This window comes from Neocloeon triangulifer, unplaced genomic scaffold, assembly GCF_031216515.1.
Source record: "Neocloeon triangulifer isolate White Clay Creek 2 clone unplaced genomic scaffold, ASM3121651v1 ptg000017l, whole genome shotgun sequence".
Lineage (NCBI taxonomy): Eukaryota > Metazoa > Arthropoda > Insecta > Ephemeroptera > Baetidae > Neocloeon > Neocloeon triangulifer.
In genome coordinates, this window is record NW_026775559.1 from 5,527,096 (window position 1) to 5,550,271 (window position 23,176).

General features: G+C 37.0%; 1 protein-coding gene and 1 long non-coding RNA gene across 2 annotated transcripts; both read left to right on the top strand.

Moving 5' to 3' along the window:
- The first annotated feature begins 316 nt into the window (after window positions 1-316).
- Window positions 317-18,803, top strand: LOC132203481 (homeobox protein Nkx-6.2-like). The gene is made up of 4 exons (XM_059631289.1): window positions 317-555; window positions 938-1,073; window positions 11,145-11,374; window positions 18,166-18,803. Exons 1-4 carry the CDS (start codon window positions 337-339, stop codon window positions 18,277-18,279), a joined length of 699 nt encoding a protein of 232 aa, XP_059487272.1. The 5' UTR covers window positions 317-336; the 3' UTR covers window positions 18,280-18,803.
- A 1,338-nt stretch (window positions 18,804-20,141) lies between these two features.
- LOC132203528 (uncharacterized) lies at window positions 20,142-21,303 on the top strand. Its single transcript, XR_009442445.1, has 4 exons — window positions 20,142-20,287; window positions 20,412-20,526; window positions 20,589-20,673; window positions 20,780-21,303. It is a non-coding gene; the product is annotated as an uncharacterized LOC132203528 (long non-coding RNA).
- Window positions 21,304-23,176: the final 1,873 nt, after the last annotated feature.

Sequence of the window (23,176 nt, forward strand, 5' to 3'; positions counted from 1 at the left end):
AGAGAGAGATAATGCGGTGCAAAAAGCAGCGGCATATCGCATTAAACTTCATCGAGAGTGCACGGCACACAATCTCATTGTTTTGCTCCACTAAATCTCAATAAAAGTAACAAAAGTAGCAGGCGAATCGCGAAGAGAGGGTTGCGCGCGGATATTATTCAGCACTCAATTGCCATGTTTTCCCCTTCCAGCGGTGCGCGGCCAATGGGAGGCGGCCGGGGGCGGCGCCCACCCCTGCCGCGAGGGTGCCGCTGCCTCGACCGCCACATGGCACCCTCGGCTGGCACCGTCGATGGAATGAATCTCAGCCAGCCGATGCACACCGAGCACGGAGAAATGCTGCTCGACCTGAGGGACAACTGCAGGGCTCAGGGCCCCCTGACGGCGCTCACCTCGATGACCGAGAGCAAGACGCCGCCGCCGGGCAACTCGGCCAGCTCGAGTCCCCGCTTGCCGGCCACGCCGCACGGCATCGAGCACATCCTCAACAAACCCTCGGCCCTGCAGACCACCCACAACCCCCAACCGCCCCTCAACCAGAGGCTCGCCGCCGCTGTGAGTTTTTTTGGCATTCAAAATCTAATGATGTACTTTTATTTGAATTGGTCAATTTTGAGTATGCGCTTAAAAATATTAATATTTACTAATTAATTTCAAAATAAATAATCAGGTTTAATATGTAAATATTAAATAATTAAATAAGCCGGGAAAACAGTTTTTTTTAACATAAATTTTTCTTTTCGACATTTTTGCTGCATTGAAATTTCCCGGAGACCATTTTTTTTTAATCAATGTGCAGATTATCCTGTTTAACATACAATTCCTATTTAATCTTGTGTATTTATTTTTTTATTTTCAAGGAATTTATTTACTTTTAATTTTGTATTATATTATTGAGCTGAGGTTTAACGATTACTGTTTATTACTGTTGGTCCAGGTTGCGGCTGCAAACATGTATTTCAATCCTGCCATGCATCAGCAACTGGGTCGGACAAATCCCGCCCTTTACTGGCCCGGACTGCAGGGTCTGGTTGCCAATCCTCTGGCCTGGAGAGACAGACTTGGCGCTCACAGTGAGTAAAACCTTTCGATTTATGAATTGGTCTCTTGAATCACCAATTTGCGACGAAATATTATATTATATAATTTGGCGGAACGGCTCATGTGTACACATGCACATGATAGGCGGCCGCGTGCAGCGATTTTCGCTTGAGCCATCACTACAGGGCCATTAGGGGCGATGGATGCGCTTAATGAGATTAACACGTATTGCAAACATCAAGTCCGTGCGTAAGCCTGTAATTATTTAGTTCGTCCAGCCCACGATTTATGCCGTGTTTGTCTATATTGACGCGTGACAAAATTGCTCCTTAATTAAAAATACTAATATCTATTCAGTACTATAATTATAGTTTTAAGATAAAACAGGTAATCATAAGCATGATAAATTTAAAATTTATTAATCTAAAAGTTTTATCCAGTTTTTTTATTAATTTATAATTTAAATTTTCCTTATAATTAACTAAAATAGGTTATGTATTATTTCTTGTGTTACAGTCTTTTTATTCATTATTTTTATTTTCTGATTTCTATAGAATTTTTTAAGTATCAGAAAAATCAAATTATGTTTTTGTTCTTCATCTACCCTAAGGATCTTTAACTTGACGGTTCATTTTCAAATAGTGTATTTCACCATTATTATATCATGACTGAAATTTAGTTACAAAATATGCTCTAAAACATTTTGCGATTTGCTTACAATGAAGCTTATGGCAGTTTTATTGATTCTTCTTCCTACCGTAATTTCTAAATTATTTAAATATTTATTCTCCGGTCATTCAATAAATTCATCACATTTTTTTACTGAGCATACAAATTTATTAGAATTTTTCTTGGTAATTAAGATAGTGAAAGAAATGCAGTTGAACAAAATATTTAATATCTAATGCTTGAAAAAAGTATTTATTATATTTAATCAATTCTTATTTATTTTAAAAATCAATTAAACTTTATACTATAGTTAATTTTAGATTTTTCATTTGTAATTCATATCATTTGCCGACACATGCTCATACAGAACAAACAACATTGAAGCACAGAAGAATTTATTACTAAGCAGAGAGTGCAGCATTTTTTTGTCCATGACGAGAGAGTTATAATATTTTTGTCCCTAAGCGCTCAACACCCCTCAATAAAACGGTCCAATTGGCGCAACCGAGGTCCCCTTTGGTGGCCCTCGGACGGCAATTCCATGCGCTAATAAAAAGGTGCAAGACGAGAGGCGTGTAATAAAATAATGTGCCGCGTATGAAGTGTGTTCGCGCGGGGATGCACGAAAAATATAACAATCGATGCAGCGCGAGGAGAGCGAGCGCGCGAGGAAGAGCAAAATATAACCACATCATATTTTGGAGACGCGTCCCATGGGAAATTTATATCAACATATAGAAAGATGGAGCTGGCGCGCGCGAGAGGAAAAAAGAAGTTATGGCATTGGTCTCTTTTGGATCGTAAAAGAGTTTTTCCTTTTCAATACGGCAATAAAACACATCGCTAAACAGTTGCACGCCGCCTAATCATATCGCTCCCCATCTCATTTAAATCAATATACATTTTTCCACGTCTGCGGCCCCTGCATCGAATATATTGATGTTTGTATTTCTCTATTTCGAGCTGATAAAGTTGGGGAATGCGCGTCTTATGGGCCAATTACGCCGTGAACCTCGGCAGCATTATTAGGTCCGGAGCTGGACCATATCACGTTTGTGTTTGTGATGTACAGACATTATTAGTGGTCAAATATTGACTTTCGACGCGCCAATATCGCTTGGCATCTTTTTCTCCTTATACGCACTGCAAGAGCGGGACACACGTTTGTTGAATAAACGTGCTTGGAAAAACAGACTGCTATGGTCATTACTTGTAATTAGGCAAACAGAATTATTGGACGGCCCTTTGATTGCTTAGTCTTCTTTCATAAGGCAACCATTATTATGGCTACTCAATCTGCTTAACCTAAACTACGAGATTATGGATTTTGAGAAAGCTATTATACAAAAATAATATGAAAAATATAAAGTTTAAAACAATAAAAAAACAAATTAAAAGATAATATTAACATTTTATTTTAAATATTTAAGTTTTTATTTTTGTAAATGGATTTTATCAAATACATCAAATATAAATAGTTTTTCGGTATTTTATTCAAATTTTTTTTGTACTTCTTAAATTCAAAAATAAGTCTAGAATTTTCTTCCTTTACAAAGAATTAAATAAATAAATCTTAACAGCGAAACAAAAATTTGGGTAATATTATTCATTTGCACCTTTAAATGACTGAGAAATATTTATTTTATTACATCTTCTTTTATAATTTGAAAACATCAACTCGCGAAGAAATGATCCTCGTAATCAATCAATAAAGGATCTGCAACATAATGGAAAACCCCTCTAGAGAAAGGAGCTGGCTGGCGAGCAATATTTTCCACTCAACTCTCCTCGTCCGTCCATCCATCGCTTTGTCTGCCAGTCGTTTTTTACTTTTCTTTTCACCATGGAAACTTTTATTTTCATCGATTCTCTCTGCTCTCCGTTATTTCGCGTGTAAAACAGATACAAGGGCTGTGTAAAAATGCAGCGTCTGACTTATCTCTTTGCGGCTTTAATTCAAATAACATGCCAGACCAAGATGACTTGGTGTTGGCCAACATTCGCATCGCATATATATTGATCGTGGCACAGAGAGAATGGCATCAAGTCAGTGACAGATGGCCACGGGGCTTCATACGGCCGATCAATTGTTATACTCACTCTATCTCCCTGTCTGCATGATTATCTGCAAATAGACGTCACACCACCGCCCAAATAATGTAAAATCAACCCATGTCTGCTCAGCAGACATCGGGCCAGCGGTCTGTTGCTGCAAATCCCTCCAAACGCTACGATAAAAATTGCCTCTAAAATTTATGAACAAAAAAAATGTATTAATCTCGGAAATGAAGGAGACTAAAGAGAAAAAAATAAAATTTCCTTTTATTAAAAAAAATTTACAAACTCTAAAAAATTATTCACTTTCTTTTTCTACATTTCTTTAAAAGTTTTTAAAATAATTTTATTATTTTTTCTTCAGAAAGCTGCAGTTTGAAATACATTTTACAGTTATAAACCATTATAAACAATAATATTTTAACTATAAATACTTCAATTATAATTTAATTGTTATCTTATATTTTTTTATAAATCATCAGAATTCCATTATATGCTTTCGCATCATTAATTATAGAATTATAATTATATTTTAATTGCTGATTTTTATTAACAATATTTTCAATCTCAACAACTTTTTACCTACAATATAAATCATCTCGTTTGTAACAAATAAGATTAGGCATTAATATTGTATTTTAAATTTAATTTTTTGAAATGATAATATTTTTTCAGTAAGAAATGTGTCGTTTTCAGCCTTTTTTCTTTCATATTATTGACCAAAATCTGTGTCGAATCGCCATTCGCGTATAGTGGTCGTCAGCTGCAAACTGTGGCGGTAATTGAGCTTATCAGCGGACTCTTGATGCGTAATTAGCAGGCCGATGTCGTCTCGTTGGCTGAAAGGGAGGGCCGCACGGCGTGCCAGGCCGTGGTATATTCTAATTGCAGCGGGGACAATCTGGTGCTCTCTTTGTATCGCCGCAACTTCATTTGGGGGAGTCAATGCGCGCCCTCCTAGCCAACTCTCCCTCTCTGCAAAAAGCGGCTCTGGAGAGAGAGAAATTTTAAGCACGTCTAGATCCGCGTACACACGCAGTTAAACCCTTACACTAATTCCATTGTTATTCTAATTAAACCGCTTATTTATCTAAACACCATATTGACTGCGACACCCTTTGCTATTCAGCGCGACGCAAAATAAACCCTCTTGCCGCCACCGCTCTTATTATTATTCTCTATCCGAAGAGAGCCGAGCAAGATATTAATCCGAATATTTTATTATTTATTAATGCAGTGCGATTTATATGCAAAATATTTTGATAATGCCTTTGGAAAACAATTTCTTTCTAAAGCATCATACAATTTTTTGTTTGCCGCGACGTTGATCAAAATTAGATTTGAATCTCATTATGCAAATAAGTTATAATGCCAATGATGCAATGATTTTCATGCTGTGTGGGTTAAGTAACTAAAAAGATTAAATAGATTGTTTCCATTTTGACGTGGAGCTAAACCTTTTTTCTTCTTCTTCCCCAAAATTTTCGTATATTGAGAGACTGAGAAATATTATAAATAAAAATAATTTTCAGATTTAGGTTACTTATGTTTTTAATTGGCTTTGATTCATTATCATTGTATTTACTGCTACTAATATTTTAATTTTATTTTTCAATAAATATCATAAATCCGCTTGATATTCTAGTTTACACAGGAAAAACATCAGGTGGTGAAATATATTTTTAAATAAATATTTGACGGTGCAAATTAATACATGCAATATTTCAACGTTAACTATTTACCATATTTAAATTCAATGTTTCTTTTAATGATTGCAAAAAAATAACTTATTCTTGTTTAAAACTATTTTTGCACTTATTAACAAAATAATTATAGTACTTATGGTATATTGTATCAGCTTTTTATCTCTAAAGTTTTAAAAAGTGCGTGTGGAATTTGAAAAATGTGAGCATTGTCACAATTTATATATTTCGTTTTCACGCTCAATGTGTGTCAGTTTTGGTGCGAATGAAGCCGTCTGCTGCTAGTCATGTTAAACAGTTTCCTTTCTCGTTTGCCTACTTTCCGCGATAGCGTAATTTTCCGGGAAAAACACCATTCCGGGACAGCACCTCTCAATTTTGCCGTTCCTCCCTTTTTCTCTTCGTTTATGAAAAAGCGCGAACAAGTGAATAAAGCGAGGAGCGTCGTTTCCTCTCTCGAAAATATAATAACACACGCGGTGGCGGCGGCGACCCTCTTAAATTTTTGCATTTCAACCACGGGGCCAAGAACGAACTGACAAAATATATATAAAGTATTGAATTGGGGCTGGAGAAGATGTTCTCTCGCCGATATTACAATATCTCGCGGCGTGCCCTCTCGTCGTCGTGTCCGTATTGCACACAATTGTGCGGTGGATTATATTATGCAATCTCTTTGGTGCAAGCTGTCGCCAAAAAGTGGATCTCGCTCTCCGGCTGCGAGTGTTGCATAGCTTGCTCCTTTTCTCTGACCATTGCCAACATCCGTGACTCTCTCGCTTTATTGAATTATATTTATGCTGCGCGCGCGTGTCCTTTCCTCATTAATTCCACATCACTTATATATAAATAGCACGATTCAATCCGGACGTCACTGACGCCGCAAAATCGCATTATTTGTGGATTAATAGCCGTGACATCATCCCTCCGTGTGCAGCGCTGCAGTGTCCTCTGCTGCTAAAGGGTGCGCGGCGAAAGATTGATTTGCTGCAGTCGATGCAGCAGCACACGGGTGAGCTCGATGCGCACGCTGTGTCCATACTCGATTAATATTAATAGTTTTGACGAGTTTTAAGCCCATTGAGGGTGTGAGTTGAGCAGCTGTGGCAGCGAATAACTTAATTTAATATTTAAAAAAGAATAAACAAAAAATATTTATGGTGACGAGAACGAGCATTTCCTCTTTAAATTTTTTTATAAAATAAAAAAAACTGTCAGTTCTGCCACTCTATTTCATGAGTAAACGCGCTGCTCGCAGACTTTAATTTACAAGAAATATACACAACGAGGAAAAGTCCGTTCTCTTCACTGCCAAGATCGACTCATAGACGGCAAATTTTTTTCAAACAAAATTTTATTATTCATATATTTAACTTCAAAGTAAATTAATATTTTATTAATTTTTCAATAAATAATTCAGCTATCAAATTGTTATTTTTATTTTATTATAATTTTTTTTTATAAATTCATTCGCCTTTTGTAATAAAATATTGTTAGATCTGCCAAGAAATTTTAGAATTTTACAGAGTTTAAATTAGCGAATTTTCAAGCATTTCAGCAATGTTATGTGCAAATAAATTACATAAACAACTTTTTTTTCTACCCACTTAAAAAAGTTCTTTTCCAATAAATTATATAAATTTTGGTTTGAAATAATTTAATTTTACTCCAAAAATTACATAATATTATTATGGATGTTTCACTTTACTTATGGCATGACAACGTACCAAAGCAAATTGGAAAAAAATCAAGAGCAACAAATTTCTGAAAATTAATATGATAGACCGTTGTACTGCGAGGGATTATGAAACATACGTTCCGACAGCAGGAGTCGCGGGGCGTAACAGAGGGAGGCGCGGCGCGCGCGTAATTGGTGCAATGTAAACATTTGATGATGCTGACTAATAAAATCGCGAGCGAGAGAGTGTGCGTGTGACATTTTGCGGTGCTTCCGAACGACAGCTGGGCGCGTTATTAGTCGCTTTATCTGCAATTCATCATCAAGTAGCGCGAGGCGATTATTATCACCTCTGCTGCACCAAATGCGCGCCTAGCTTGTTCCGTGGGGGCAAAAACACAGGTATGGCTCGAGAGCAGCTAATCAAGCGCTGCTGCGCCGATCGACGAATTTCTGAGCAAACAAACTTGACAAAAATTAGTCGGGAAGCATAGCAACATCTGTCGTGCAGGACAGGTTTTATTAATCAGGGGGGCACAAAATATTTTGTGTCAACAACGGGAATAAATCAAATTAGCCAGCCAGATTTGTGTTAAGAGAGACAGAGTGCCTTTTCGGGGGATGAGGGATGGTTTTATAAATAATGCCACGCAACTGGGGCGCAGATAACGCTCACGGAAGCTAAATTGGTGTCGATCAATTCTGGACGGGGATGACTTTAATTTATTTTTATGTCGGTTATACAAAAGTATGCAATTGGAATGCACGATTGACGCGCGGGTTGCCTAACTTTTAGCCAGGAAAAATGTGGTTTCTTGTAACAATGATAAGGGATTACGGGTCACGATAAACAAATAATTTAATATGGTGACGTCTTCTTTAAGGCTGCCGTTAAAGTGCCTCGAAAGGCCCATTTGGGAAAAAACGAGCGCCTCCTCCGTGGAGCTTAATTTTTAATCCGAGATAATGGCGAATTGCTATGCCATGAAGTCGGGGAATTATGTTAATGCACAGCGGCCATTTCCATAATTCCGAGAGAGGTCCAAATGTTCTCAGTCGGAGGAGCCGAGCCAAGAAGGAGACAGTAAATAAAACAAGATAGGGAATGGCGACTGCTGGCTTTTATGATTTGCCTGCCTCCCCACAAAAAAGCAACTTCATCATTGCCTTTCGGACTCTCCGCTTGCTTTCCACGGAGATGCGTGCTCGATTTTTCAAGTGAAATAACCAACATACACATACGCGTAATTTATGTCCCCATTCAGATAAAAGAAATGTGACTATGTGGTCAGAAATGTCCTCACGAACCATAGAAAAATGCTGCTATTATTTTGGAAATATGCTCTATGGTTTGCGAGCAATAAATTCCATTCATTTTAGAGCAGAAGATCGCAGACTCATGAAAATTTTGGTCGTTTATTTTTTGAATTGCATGGATTCTGTCTCAATAGCTTTTAATTTTCTGCCCCGGGTTTCAAGCAAAAGAAATAATATTTGAAATGTGTTGTCCTTTTTTTAATTTTTTTGAGTACTTTTGTTTCGTTTTTAATTATTTCTTATACAATTTTTTTAGATAAACTTAACTACTCTCTTCGTTAAGAAACAGCGATTTTTAATTAATTTTGTATTAATAATATTTATTTATAAATAATTTTATTACTGATTTCTACAGTTTTGCAAAATTTTGTTGTTAATTATTCATTCTTTGGCTGCGGTTATTATGCCTTGTATGCTGTTAAAAATCAAGAATTGAAATGCTAGATATAAGAAACATCTGAAACATTACGATAAAATTTAATGTTAATTCCAGTTCAAAACCTAAGCATAATCAACAAAGAAACAATATATATCATTTATAATAATCTTTGAAATTTTTGGTTAAATCTAGACATAGCAGCTTATTTGATGGTTGTTTCGACCTGGTTTTGACAATCTGCACAGGCACAAGCATGTGATCAAGAAAAAATGTCGACTTGGTCAAGAAATCCAATTGTATGCATTTTAATAATAAAATTGTATTTATTTGACAACATAAAAGATCTTCTGTACACAGAGGTTCATCAAAATTTGCTCAAAAGTTTCTACTGCGTATTCGATAGAGCGAATTTTAGGCCTGATTTCCTCATTCGGCAGTTTCAATTCGAGTCACGCAACTGGGCGATAATTTGTTCGCATCAATCCTGGTGCAATAAATTAAAAGACCAACAGAAAAGCCACTTCTGGCGTGCAATTTTCATCAAAGTGGCACTCCGATAAATAATAGATAAAAGCCGAGGGCCCCCCTGATATAAAGTGGCGCGAGATATTTTTATGAAGCAGCAGCAGCATTTTTATGTCTTGTATTCGCGCAGGGCCCGGCCAAAAGGATCGAAAAAAAGAGAGAAAGCGGACTTTATATCATCAAACACACCCAGCGAGGACATATCTCTAGTTATTGAGAGCCGCCGCGCGTCCTCCTCTCGTCCTCCCTTGTAACGGGCGAGATGAAAAAAAAGAGAGAAAGAAAGAAAGAAAGAAGTATCAATTCCCTGTTCGAGCTAGAGAGGAGCCAGCTACAATTGCTTTTTATTCACTACATCTCGCGCTGTATAGTTTGGTGTTATATGATTACACTACACGCGATGGAACCGTTTCCCAGATATATAAGAGCCATTTGTGAACCCATCCAATCTCGTCGCGCAGATTCAGGCAAACGTCATCATTTCCCCACCCCCTGCGGAGGCCTGCGCCGCCGCTGCAGCCCCCGAGCTGTCTTTCTTGCTGCTCTTGGGCCGATGGACCAGCCAGCCAGCTCACTATTTTTCCTCTTCTTTTCCCCGGCTTGTTCGCTCGCTCTGCTTTTACGGCCGATGGGATCCGTCCGTATAATAATGCGGCAGTATCACATAAATGGAACATCACTTTTCTTGTTTGCAAGAGACGGGGGGTGCGGCGGCGGCGGCGGCGCGCGCAAAAGGGTGCTGCTTCTTCTTAATGATGATATCTGAATCAGCAGCAGCGCCGTCGCCAGTGTGATGAGCCTGCAGATTATCAAATCCGTTTTTGATGGCGCCGACCACTTTGAATATTATCAAATGAGCTGCTGCCGCTCGCTCGCTCTCTCTGGTGACGCTGCGATTTTCAGCCCGACACTCTCTCACCCATCCCAGGCGACCGAATTTTGACTATATCCACGCAAATTTAGTCGCCTCTGATAAAGAGACCGCAGATGTTCAAAAAGGCCACAATGATCAAACTAAAATATAAAATAAAATTTATTCAGCTTTATTATAATAATTAAAAAAAAGGAATTTACTGGAACTTCTGTTTGTAACACAAAAAACAATCATTTTAACTTAAGTTTTTATACAGATTGAAACTTAATATTGGTGGCAAAATTAATTCAATATATTAATAAGAATTACTTATTGCTTTAAATCATTAAAAAAATATTGTTTAATTTCCTGAAATTTATATAATGATCAAACAGTAATTTAGTAGGCTTAAGTTCATTTTTTTTTTAATATACTTGAAACATTGCAAATATGAATAAAAATTTTACAATTTTTTAAATAAAATAAAATTTATGAACCTTAAAATGTAGAAATGGAATTTTGCAACGAAAAAGGATGTTTGTAAATTATTACAGCCACCAATAAAAGCGCCTCCGATCACAAAGAAGATGCATTCCATTCGCATTCCTCAACCCGTTTCCAAGTCAATTTAGTTTGAGGCACGCGGTCCTTCATAATAATCGCTCTCAGAGAATTATTTCTTATGGTGGCCTTAATAATGGAGCTCGACGCGCTCCGTGGAAAGATGTGGCCACAAGATAAGCGGAAACCGTGTCGGAGCAATAATTGTCGTTCCAATACGTGCTCTTCGCACCATTAAAGTGGCCTGGCCCTTAAAGTGCCAAATCTGCGCCCGCCGCCGCCACTTTATTTACAGCCTACCTGTGCGCGCTCTTTAAAAACACCTGCCCGCATTAAACGGCCATTATTATCCTTCCTTTGCAGTGTGGAATTCGCAGCAGAACGGCGGCCATCAGCAGCAGCAGCACCAGCAGTCGCACACCGGGGGCTCGTCGCACCCCGACAAGGACCCCAAGAAGAAGCACACGCGGCCCACGTTCAGCGGCCAGCAGATCTTCGCCCTGGAGAAAACCTTTGAGCAGACCAAGTACCTCGCCGGCCCCGAAAGAGCGAAACTCGCCTTCGCCCTCGGCATGTCCGAGTCACAAGTCAAAGTAAGTAATTTAAATAATTTGCTTTTTATTACTTTTCAAGTTGGAATTATTGCATGAGGGGAAATTTTAATGCTGAATCTCTGTGGGAAAAAGTCAGATTGCAACTTTTATAGCTCGAAATTTGAATAAAATTCGTTTGATAAAAATTCATTCTCTTTGTCCAAATGCAAATTAATCGACCAATATTCAGAACGATGACAATTCCGATTGCGGCACGCGTGTGAACAAAAACATTAGGAGATGACGATTTGATATGAAAACAAATCGGCCCCTTGAGCGCGACGGGGGTGTCGGCGGTGGCGGCGCTGCACGCGTCGCCTTTTATCTGGCCACGCGACCGCGCCCGTGTTTTGACAACACTGTTTAACTCGCGTGTAATTTGATTTGGCCACTGATACACAACGCGTTCAAATACATACACTCCGATTGAGATGATAACAATCCTGTAAAATCACTCATCAAATTGGAGGTTTTTGAAAATATTTTAAATAAGGAAAAAATTAATCCCTGCGAATCTAATTTTAGGGTTAAAAATTGTATTTTGATGTATTTCTAATTAACATTAAATTTACAAATATTTACTTTCACTTATCATTGACAAGATTTAAGACATACATTTTTAATAAAAGTAATACGCGGTCAAAAAAATGTGTGTAAAATTTTATTTTTTTAGAAGAAAAATCTCTGCTTATTTTGGCATTGAAATACCAAATAATATCATTAAAAAAAGTATAAAAAAATAATAGGCAAAAAATAAAAATTATATATAACATTTAAAATAATTACTTTTGGTTACATTTTATCCACAAATTTATTTTCTCGAATAGTTAAATATATTTTACTGAATTTAGAGAGCGAATGAAATTTTTTACTTGTGCTGTCAAGAGAGAACTAAATTCGGTGCAAAAACAGCTTGTTTGACTTCAGAATACCCAATTAGCAAAGATGAAACATTAAATCAGGAATTTTATAATTGGAAAATTAATTTTCAACTGATTTATTTATCTCAAAGAAATTTCAATATTGCATACATCTTTATTTTGATAGGTAACAGTGCTAGAAACTAAAATCCAAAATAAATCAGGTGCCTTTTTTGGAATACCGTTTTTGTTTGAAGCACCTAATTTCCCTAAATCCATCTTTTCCGAGCGGTGCAATTAGACCGATGAGCCGCGTGTATAAAAATAAAGAGCCGAGAGCAATATAGACTGCAATTTTTATCTGGCGTGGCGGACGCTTGGGCATTAACACACAAAACTCTATTGAGCCCATAACAATATAAAGCCGCCTCTGAAATCTCCATTACGAGCAGCTCATTTAGTTTAAATCCGTGTTTGAAACCTAATTTAACGAGTATAAAAAGAACACAACGGCCGCGCCGAGATCCGACGCTGCAAGAGCAGAGAGAAAGAGAGAGGCGCGCACGCTATTACGGCGGAGATAAGTATGTTAAAAAGTTTATATCTACAGCTCATACATCCCCTGTCGTTTGGCAAAGCCCTTTTCCGCTGCCAGGGATGAAGTAGCAAGGGATGCTGGGAAACAACTTGTGGTATCGTGCCGCATTAACATTTTTATTGAATTCCCCTTGCCAGGATTTGCGTGGTGCCCCGCCCGCCTGCCCGCCCAGCTCTCACTCGCCCGCTATTCAATTATGTGCTGAGCCAGGCAATTATAACAGGCGATTTGTCTCTCGCTCGCTCGCAAACACACACTCGGAAATATAATCCGCGCCGAGCTCCCTTATTTCGGCTGTCGCGTGTATAATAACATCCGCGCCGCACGTCGAGTTTTGCATCCTTGCCTGCAAAAGAGAGAAAGTGAGCGAGGTGTGCTCTAGCACTTCGCACACCCTTACGTCTCTTGCTGGTCTAATGACGGGGGTGGCTACGCTTTTCGCCGCTCTTCCGGGAATTGATTTGCCACCGCCGACATCATTGGCGCGATTCGCTGCGGTTCAAGTTTATGGTTGTATATATCCTGGAGATTTTAATGTAATGAAAAAATGTTGCTTTATTATAGCAATAAGTAAAGTATTGAAACACCCAGTTAAAAAAAAAATATTATATTACTTCTGGAAAATTTTTGATCTCTGCGAATGTAAAAATGTTCAGTATAAGTAATCTCATTAATTATACTGTATTTTCCAAGCAAACTCAATCATTATGTATCTTGTTTGATTACCTTGAAATATGAAGAAAATGAAGTTAAAAAAACAATTACTTGATAGACTGGCAAAATACTTGTAACATAATTACTTCTCTTGAAACACTATTTCCATTCTTATAATGGGGTCAACATCTAGAAAAAAAATTATTGCTTTCTTTCCCCTGTTCGCTGCTGGACTAAGCACATGCATTCTGGACCCCTCGGCAAATCTGTGGCAAAAACGAAAACAATAAATTCATCCGGAGGCGCAATTTGCAGGATTCCCTTTTATTTTCTTAGTAGGGCGGTTATCAGCAAAAAAGCGACCCGGCGTTTTTCCCGCCTGGCAGATTTGTGCGTGTACGAGTGTCCACTGGCTGGCAGGAAAATCTTTTTTCCTTTTCTTTCTCATGCTCTCGGCCCGCACTGCATTACAATTCAATAAAGCACCGCCTTCCCTGCTGCTTCTTTTTCTCCGCGCTCGTCCCCTGTTATGATAATAAAGTAATAATTCATTCGGGGCCGCAGCCCGCGCATATTAAACCTTAATTAAACACTGCATGCAACTTGCACATATTGCGCATGAATCACGCAACCCCCTCTTCGGAATTTAGTCTCGGAAAATGCTGCTGCTACGATCTGATGGTCACTTTTATACGTTTATTTGCACAGCGGTGCGCAACAAAAGAGCAGTACATTATGTTAATCACCCTTTCCTCCACTTGGACAAAAAATTACGATCAGAAGCTTGACGAAATATTTTTAATATTTCAATAGCATGCATGCTTCATGATTTGGTTGTAAATTTCTATTAAAAAACAAACAAATCGAATAAATTTAAAATTAGGAATTTTTGAATTATTGGAGGTAGAATTTTCTAAATTGTATCTCTACTGATTGATCAACTTATTCCTGAAAGTTTGTCAGGTGAAACTTTTGTTACTTCCCTCTTTTATTATCGCCATGAATCGCACGCAAGCAAATATGTTCAATATTGAGATTAATTTTTGTTCTAAGCTGTAAAAAAATAGATTCAAATCGGAGTTTCCTCAACTTCAACTGTCCTATACAGGCAGAAAAAAATGGCTGATAAGGTTATTGGAAAAATTGTACACAGCACCTATATACGCATGTTTGGCAATCCCAATCGCGCCAAGGAAATAAATAAAATGAAGTTGATAATTTTCTTGTTTCTAATCACATTGTTAAATTTTACTAGATAAACCATCTAATTAAAAATAGCCTTGGGTTTTCCTGAACAATCTGTGACCCAAAACTATTAAATTCTTATACTTCCTTGCTTTACTTCTTTTTGTGCATAAGTATTAACAATTTTATTTTGTAAAACGTTTGATATTGTAATAACAATTATTATTTTGTACACATTTTTAAATAATAACTTTAATTCATAATGAATATTTTGCAATTGTGATATGCATACAATCCGCACAAAGACGTGTATAAATTAAAAAATTCCTTTACATTACAATTATTTTTACATTATCTAATTTTTATACTTATTTATTCATCTCAGACTGCAGTATTTTCTATTTGTTTGTTTTTTCTTGTTTCTTGCATTTTTTGAAAAAGCGAAACTTCAAGGAATTATTTTTCAGATAATAAAAGTGCATTATTTTACGACGGGCTTTAGTCAATAAAATCTTCTCGCTTTTGGGTGCCAAAATTTACCCCCGAATGCGTCATCTCCAAGAGCTTTTCCACTTTTTCGCGCCGAAACATAAAAGTATTTTACGTGCGAGTGTGCGGTGTGGCAAAGAGTTTGCAAAGGCAGCAGTTGCGGAGGCAAACGAGGCCAACTAACTACGGGCGAATGTGCGGCAAGAGAGGAAATAACATGTAAAGCGACTAATTAAAAAACTCCCCTTTCGCCGGCATAATAAAACGGGGCGGCGCGCGCAGAGAGGAAAAATTGTTGTCAATGTTTTAGTCGGGGAAAAAACTCTTTATCTTAATTAAATTATTCCGCGGGGAGGAATATTGCTGCCGGCAGCGCGCGATGACAAATATCCTCCCTTCAGGAAGCGACGACGACCAGAATTTTTTTAATATGAAAACGAGGAAAAAATAAACAGTGCTCATAAAAAAGTTTAATTTCGCCCGCGCGCTCTGCTCTCTCTCGCTTCTTTATGAAAGTCTTTTTTCTCGCCTTGCATTATATTGCTGGGCATGCAAAGAGCCAAAGAGAGAGACTGCGTTTCATATACACAGTTCATTGTAATTGCCGTCTGTGCTGCCTCGGCCGCCATAGCCCTTTTTCCACCGGGGGATCTGCTTAATTTGCCTCGCATTTCTGCCCTGGTATTAATTTTTTTTTTTTTGCGTTGGAGAATTACCCTTTGTGACAACAGAAAAGCATTTTTGTCATCCTAGTAATTAATTCATTCTAACGATGGGCTTTTTTGTTGAAAATTTTTAATTTTCAAACATCAACTGTTTAGTTATTATTATAATATTAATGAATTTATTAAATTAAATTATCCTTTAATCATACAGAGATTTTTATATTTTTTATTTAATTCTCAGCATGTGTACTTAAGTCATTTCGTTTCTACTAAAAAAAAAGTTTCTGCTAAGATTGGATTGTTTATACACATTTTTATACTACCAGATTAAATAATCGGTAATTTGATAGTAAATAAATTAGTCTTTTCCTCCAGTTTTGGGTAAATGACCTAAGTGACCATCTGGTCGTTATGACCAAACCGCACACCTCGAGGAAGAGCAACGAGAGGGAGGTTTTCGCTTTTACACCCTCGCCGTCGTTTTCTCTCTTTGCTCGCCACGCATTTTGCGTAATTCGAGTTTTATTGCGAGCCGCGTGTTGTGAAATATTAATATCATTAGCAGCATTATTATGACGCGTACAAAATTAATACCCATATAATGCTGCTTGTAATTAGCCCCTTTCTAAGTACATTAAAATAATGTCTTCTCCAGCAGTAGAGAGAGAGCGACGGTGGTGGAGGCAAAAGCTCGCTCGGCACAACACTTTGATAACATCGGCGCGGCGTCGTTAAATTACAAAATAAGAGGCAGGGGTGTAATTAAGGCCGAATTTGCAAATTACGCGCTATTTAGTTGGCGTGTAGCTCTCATCAATCACGCCCGGGGACGGGGCGGCGGAGGGGCATAACTACACACAGCCCTTATCGCCCGCCAGCCCGCCCGCCCGCCGCCCGACGCTGCTGCTGCGCCGCAACACACGCCGCCCCAGAGAATGCCTTGCTCACTCGTAACCACATTAATGGCGCATACACCCAACAACTTTATTAACATGTAAAATTATTATAATGCCAACAACAACATTATTCAATTGCGTTTGTAATTGCTCGTGTAATTGCCGTTGTTTTGTAATTACGCTATCAGCGCTCTCCGCTGCTGTTTTGATTTTATCTCCTCTCTCTCCACTTTTATTATTAAACATTTTCAGCGCAATGCCCGCTCGGTCTGCTAATTACGTTTTTGCGCTAACGGCGTGGCAATTTGTGCACCATTTGGATCGGATTTGCGAATGAGCGCGGGTCTCTGTTCTTTTTGGGATATGTAACAACAAGAATAGATTTCGAAATAAATGATCTGCCCTAAAAGCAGCTCATCCTATAAATGCTACAAGGCTTCCATAACAAAACTTTCCTCCGACAAACTTTGCCATTAGATTTTTCTGCAACAAGAAGGAGGGTCGTGTCTCTTATCAAACTGCGCCACTACAGACTTTTGATGCGCTGGTTGCATCAAATTGCATCTTGGCTCTTACAAGAGACAACAGCTAGGGCTCTTCAATCTATAAAAAAAATTTGTCTAGAAAAGATTTACAATATGAAAACAATTTTTCTATCAAAACTTAATGTCAATCAAACTTAAATTAACAAATACCACTAATTTTAGGATGAAGTGACTAAACAAAAAGGATTTTTTTTCTACGTTTTATGTCAGGTTCATTAGGTTATTATTAATTAATTATTTTTTTTTTAAATTAACTAAAACTAAACACATAATATATATTTTATTTTTGCCAAAAAATTAAATTGTTTCATTTATAATCTAACAAAAGCATGAATGTAATTGTGCAATAATAGCTGCAATTAATAAGTAAATTTTTTTCAACCTGCAAACAAGATAAGGAAAAGCGCTTCAAAGATTTGTAGTTCTAACTTTTTATTTTTATTTTTAAATATATGTCATGTTGTATTAAGTGGATTTCCTGTTTTTTCCTGATGAAAGAAACTACCTGAATGCCCTAAATGCCTCCTATTGTCTTCAATTTTCGAAATTAAGTTTTTTTTTGTAAAGATATTTTAATTTTTGCCTTTAAAATAAAACTTATTTTATTGATTTTCCAATATTTCATTAATTTAGTATTGGTTAAAAGAAGGAAAGAAAGAAAACGTACATATCTTGGACTTTAAGTTATTGCTATAGAAGTGAATCGCCCTCTTTATTATCAACAACTCGGCAGAAAAGTTACCAAAAAGAGGGGTGTGAGATTCCGATTGCTGCTCAATATCTATTACAGAACTCTTGATCGCACTTTGCTCTTCCCAACTCTCTCGTTTTCCCGTCTCTCTCACCAAAAAATATTGGTCTAGACCTCACATCTTATGAAAAAATCCGTTTGTTTTCAGGTGTGGTTCCAAAACAGGCGCACAAAGTGGAGGAAGAGACACGCAGCCGAGATGGCCACGGCCAAGCGGCGACAAGAGGCGGCCGAGGATGAAGTCGAGGAAGACCTCGAATGATACAAACAGTTCTACAAAGTGAGTTCTCGCAAATGAGCGCAGAAGAGAAACATACAAAAACAAACTTCGCGCCAGTCTCGCTGTTTGAAAAAGGACAATTCATCGTTAAATGTGCAAATTACGAATTTGTATAAAAATGATAAATGGATGTTATTCTCTTCGGATAAAAAACTAATTTATTAAATTGCGGAAGAGGAAGACAAAAGAAGTCAGCAACTCTCTGCGTTGCACTCCAAACTGTTTATTTATAATCGTCATTGTGATTGTGTAAAAAGTTTCAACGCCACAGCACATATAGGAGGGGCGGATTTCATTGGCGACTCTCATCGTTCCAGTCAGCCAGCATGATTAATTGATTATTTATTGTTGGAATGTTGTTATTAATTTGGAGCCGCCAGCTGCTGCACGCGCGATGTAAATTTTGATTGCGGATGGGATTTGAGCAGTGGCGAAATTTGCGAGTCGGTGTACCAAAGATGTGTAAATGTCAATACGAAAATAAAAATATATTAATTTATCTCTCGCGATTAGTGTAAAAATCACAGAAAGCAATGTATCATGTGAATTTTATAAGTAAAAAAAATGAATTAATAAAAATGCACAAACACGCAGTCACAAAACAGAAACAATTATAAATTCTATTATTTAAGTTCAAATCATGCCCCCATTATTATTTCTTCAAAAGGCTTTTTTTATTTTGATTCAACAAGAAATATACTGGAAATATATTTTATTAAATTCATAAAAAAAACCTTGTAAGTTGATTTTTAATAATAATTTTTTTCGTAAAACTCCAAAAAAAATTATAAGAGACATGTTTCCACATTTTATATATTTTAGCTTATTCTCAGCACTACACTGAAAAACTGAACTACCTTCAAAAAAGGTTGAAGCGATTTTAACCTCCAGAAAAGTTAAAGGAACCTTCAAAAAGTGTTACTTTTACCGGCGCAACGGTTATTCTAACCTTCTTGTTCAGTTAGACGCTTAAAAGGTAAAATCAACCGTTCTTAAAGGTTGCAGACCTAGCAGCCAACGAGTTTCAGAAGGTGAATTTAACCTTTGTTAGTTGGTAAAAAACTTTTAACCGCCTATGAAGGTAGAATGAACCTAGACACAAAGGTAAAAGTATACTCCAACTCACTTGGTACCTTCGCAAAAAGGTTGACGTGACCTCTGCGCAAAGGTTGCGATAAATAATATTAAATAGTTATAAAAATATATAATTTTAAGAGCTGAGTTTGAAAAATACATATTACTTTTAATAAACAAAGAAAACTTAAATGTCTAAAACTCTAAATTCTGCACACGACTCATTCAAATCTCAATTTTAATTGAAACTTCTAATACTTAACACAGGTTTTAATTAATTAATATTTTAATAGAGCACTAAATTTTAATAATTTTGCATAAATATAGCGGCCAGTATAAATTTTTAATGAATTTTGCAAGTTTTGGCAAAAATTATATTTTTTAACTAAATATGTAAGAGCTACTCTATCAGAAACTTCTCCGTTTTTTGGTGAAGCAAAAATATTATGTTGGTATTTTTTGGTCCTCACAATTTAACACTTTTGGATATGAATCCCAAGTCAATAATAGGAAAAACTATTTCAAAATATTTTTTTTAATGTAAAGCTTACAATGAAAGCTCTGAAAATGTCCATGAAGAGCAAAAAACTTCAAATTTTCATTTTTTTTCTTTCTAACACGCGGCATTTAATTTCAAATAAGCTTCCAACCATCGCTGAAGGTTGGAAATTGCGCCAAAACTATGCGTCCGTTGGCGTTTAACGTCGTGCAAAGGTTGCGCTTACCTTCATGGAAAGTAAATCTAACTCTACAGAAAGTTAAAAATGCACTCGAAGCGCGTCTCTCTTTTGAGCGCCCATGTTAGTTTGCGTCTCTTCTTGTTGTGATCACATCGGTCTTGGAAAAATTTTAAGATTTTGAAGAAAATGGCAGATATTCTTGAAGAATCAGAGTGATTTGCCCTCAAAAAGATGCAGTAAGTATTTTTCGCATATAAATATGCAACTTTGGTCCTGGGTGAGGACTAGTTTCTCATCCCAAGCAAACAACGCAAATACAGCTTGATAGTCTAATTATAGAAAATTATTCTTTTATTCCAGGCTAATGTGAGCTATACAAAATTTCATACCTCGATTGTCGCATTGGAACTGTGGATTGATAATTATATGGCAGCTTAAACTGCGCGTGGAAAAATGGAGTACAGGAAAATTAAAGGTGAAATATTTTATCGAAAGAGCAAAATGCCCGTTCTTAAAGAAATATTATTTTATTTTCAGATATTTGCATGCGGACCAAAACGTTCACTTCTATATATCAAAGATCCTGGGTAGTTTGCGGACGACGCTAATTTTCCAATGAAAGGTAATTATCATTTAAAATTTTTGACTAAATGTAATCATATATTTTTATATTATGGTGAATGAAATATGGAAAAGAATATAATGTAAATTTCATCTTTTGTTTACAGGCAATAAATTTGTTTGAAAACTCCGATCAACATTGAGAAATTCTTGGAAACTGAAGTTTGAGCTAAAACATTAAATTGTGTGAAGTTTAGTGCGTTTGGTTTGAGTAGTGCAAATCCAGCCGTATTTTCACAAACAGCAGAAGGAAGCTACCGAGAGTCATCGATCAGCAGTGACAACACTAGATAAGTACAGCCCACTGTTAATCTTTTTTTTAATTGTTTTGATTTATTTTTGTCTTTTGGAGTTTGTGATACCAATAAAAACCTGATTATTTTTAAAATGGACTTGTACTATTTTTCATCAACCGAACCTACAATAAAAAGTTAAAGGTTAAAGTAACCTATTTGGACGGTAAAAAAAAGAAACTGAAAAATAAAATACAACCACCAAGTAGAAGTTGGAACAACCTTTATTAACTAGGTTAATTTTACCTTTATAAAAAGGTACGGCGAAACTTCTGAAAAGGTACGCGGTTGCAGCCGCCGAGCGATCCTTTACCTTCGCTTGAGGGTTGTAACAAACGTTCCGATGAAGGTTGAAACAACCGTCTTTGATGGTTAAAATGCCTCGTACCTTGCAAGAAGGTTGTTTTAACGTTTACAAATTATTGACACCCCTGGAACCTTTTTTTGGAGGTTGTTGCAACCTTTAAAAGGTAAAAGAGTTTTTCAGTGTACGGAGCCAGACACGAGTGAAACATTGGGGTGTAAGCTAAATAATTTGATAAAATAGTTTCTTTATAATTTTAATTTGTTTTTAAAACTTTTGTGACTATTCGTATTATTTTTTAACTATTTATTTCCATTTTCAGAACAGCTGTTTCAAAAATAAAACGCACATTCTCAGCAATAAAAGTTCTAGCTGATCCGTTTTGAAAAGTTAGACAAACAGACACATAAAAGCGGAAAAATGAACAACTGTGAGCAATTTTTGCATTGATCCAAATCTATTCAGGCGTGCTCTACTTTTCCCTGTGTGCATCTGAGCCGTAAATTCGACATTTGTGTACACAGATCAATGGCAAATGATGCTTATTATTACAAATAAAAGCGAACGAGCGAGCAGCTGCCGCGCGATTCTGATGTTCAAAGGCGTTCAAAATGCACCCCTGCCCGCGAAGCCGCTTTGGATCGACAGCAGCGCACAGAGCAGAGGATTCATCTCGCGGCCAATGCTTTTCATTTCCGCTTTTTCATATGCTAAGCAGCCTGTGTGCTAATAAAGTAGTGGATGAGCCAGGGAATATTATTTGTATTATTGACTCGCGTTGACTCTGTTTACCTTGGAGATAAATGTGTGATGGTATAAATTCAGTTTTGATGACCAGCTGACCTAATATGAATGTGTTGAGGATTAATTGAATCATTAAAACCTTTTATCAATCTAAGGCTTGATTGTTTGTTCAAAGACTAGCCGATTATAGAAATTATTCTGCCTGCATCTCCCCTTTGGGAACATTTATTTCATAGAATTTCACAAATATGTAATAAAAGATTATTGAAAATTTCTTAAAATATTAATTTTTCTTTACTTTTATTTCAGAAGTTTGCAGTCAAATTAAAAATATTAATTAATTCAAAATCAAATCTACATTTAGAATTTCACTTTTTGATATAGGTATATTCACGTTGATAGATTAAAAACCACAAGATAAATTTCAGCCAAATACATATTTAAATTTAAAAAAAAAATGGATATTTATATAGTTTTATGTAAGCATCGGTAAGCATATTAAAAATAAAAAGAAGCAAAGGCGTGAAAGGATAATTTCCCCATTTCTTCCCAGGAACCTCGACCCTGCACACAAAACCCCAATTTTTCACGCACAAAATAATTTCCACCAATGCACAATGGAGGAACAAGCACTCCGCAATGCGACTAAATGTATGCAAAAGCAATAAAATGGAATGTTTAACGCGCACCGAGCTGGGTAATAAAACCGAAAGCAGCATTAGTTACGCGCCTTTCAACTCTCTGGCGAAAAATCGCACCTCGTCGCGAGAACGAATCTCTCTCAGGCATAAAAAGCTAATGAAACCGATTTAAATTATTATATATGAAAAAAGGTGAGCGGCGGCCATCATAATCATCATCATCATCATAACAATGACAGCAACAGATGCGTCTCCCTGCGCGTCAAAGTCGGTGTGGTTATTTAGCGCATGCAGTGCATTGAGTGAGAGAGAACGGCGCGTACTCTATTTGCCGTGCACGGCTCGAGGATTGTTCAATGGAGGCCCCCAATTTCCCGGTTGAGTGCTTTCAGCTTGCTGCGCCCTTTGTGTGCTTGTGCGCCCCGAATGTATGATAACACCTTTAGTTGACTCTTAAAAACTCCATAATACATCAATTCAATTGAAAGCCGCCGCGCGGTCTCAATGGGAAAATGTTGCACC

Excerpts from the sequence above, each read along its gene's own strand:
- LOC132203481 (XM_059631289.1), top strand. The coding sequence starts at position 337 with ATGCTGCTCGACCTGAGGGACAACTGCAGGGCTCAGGGCCCCCTGACG. Across the intron at positions 556-937 it reads ACCAGAGGCTCGCCGCCGCT|GTTGCGGCTGCAAACATGTA; the intron begins GTGAGTTTTTTT and ends CTGTTGGTCCAG. Across the intron at positions 11,375-18,165 it reads TGTCCGAGTCACAAGTCAAA|GTGTGGTTCCAAAACAGGCG; the intron begins GTAAGTAATTTA and ends GTTTGTTTTCAG.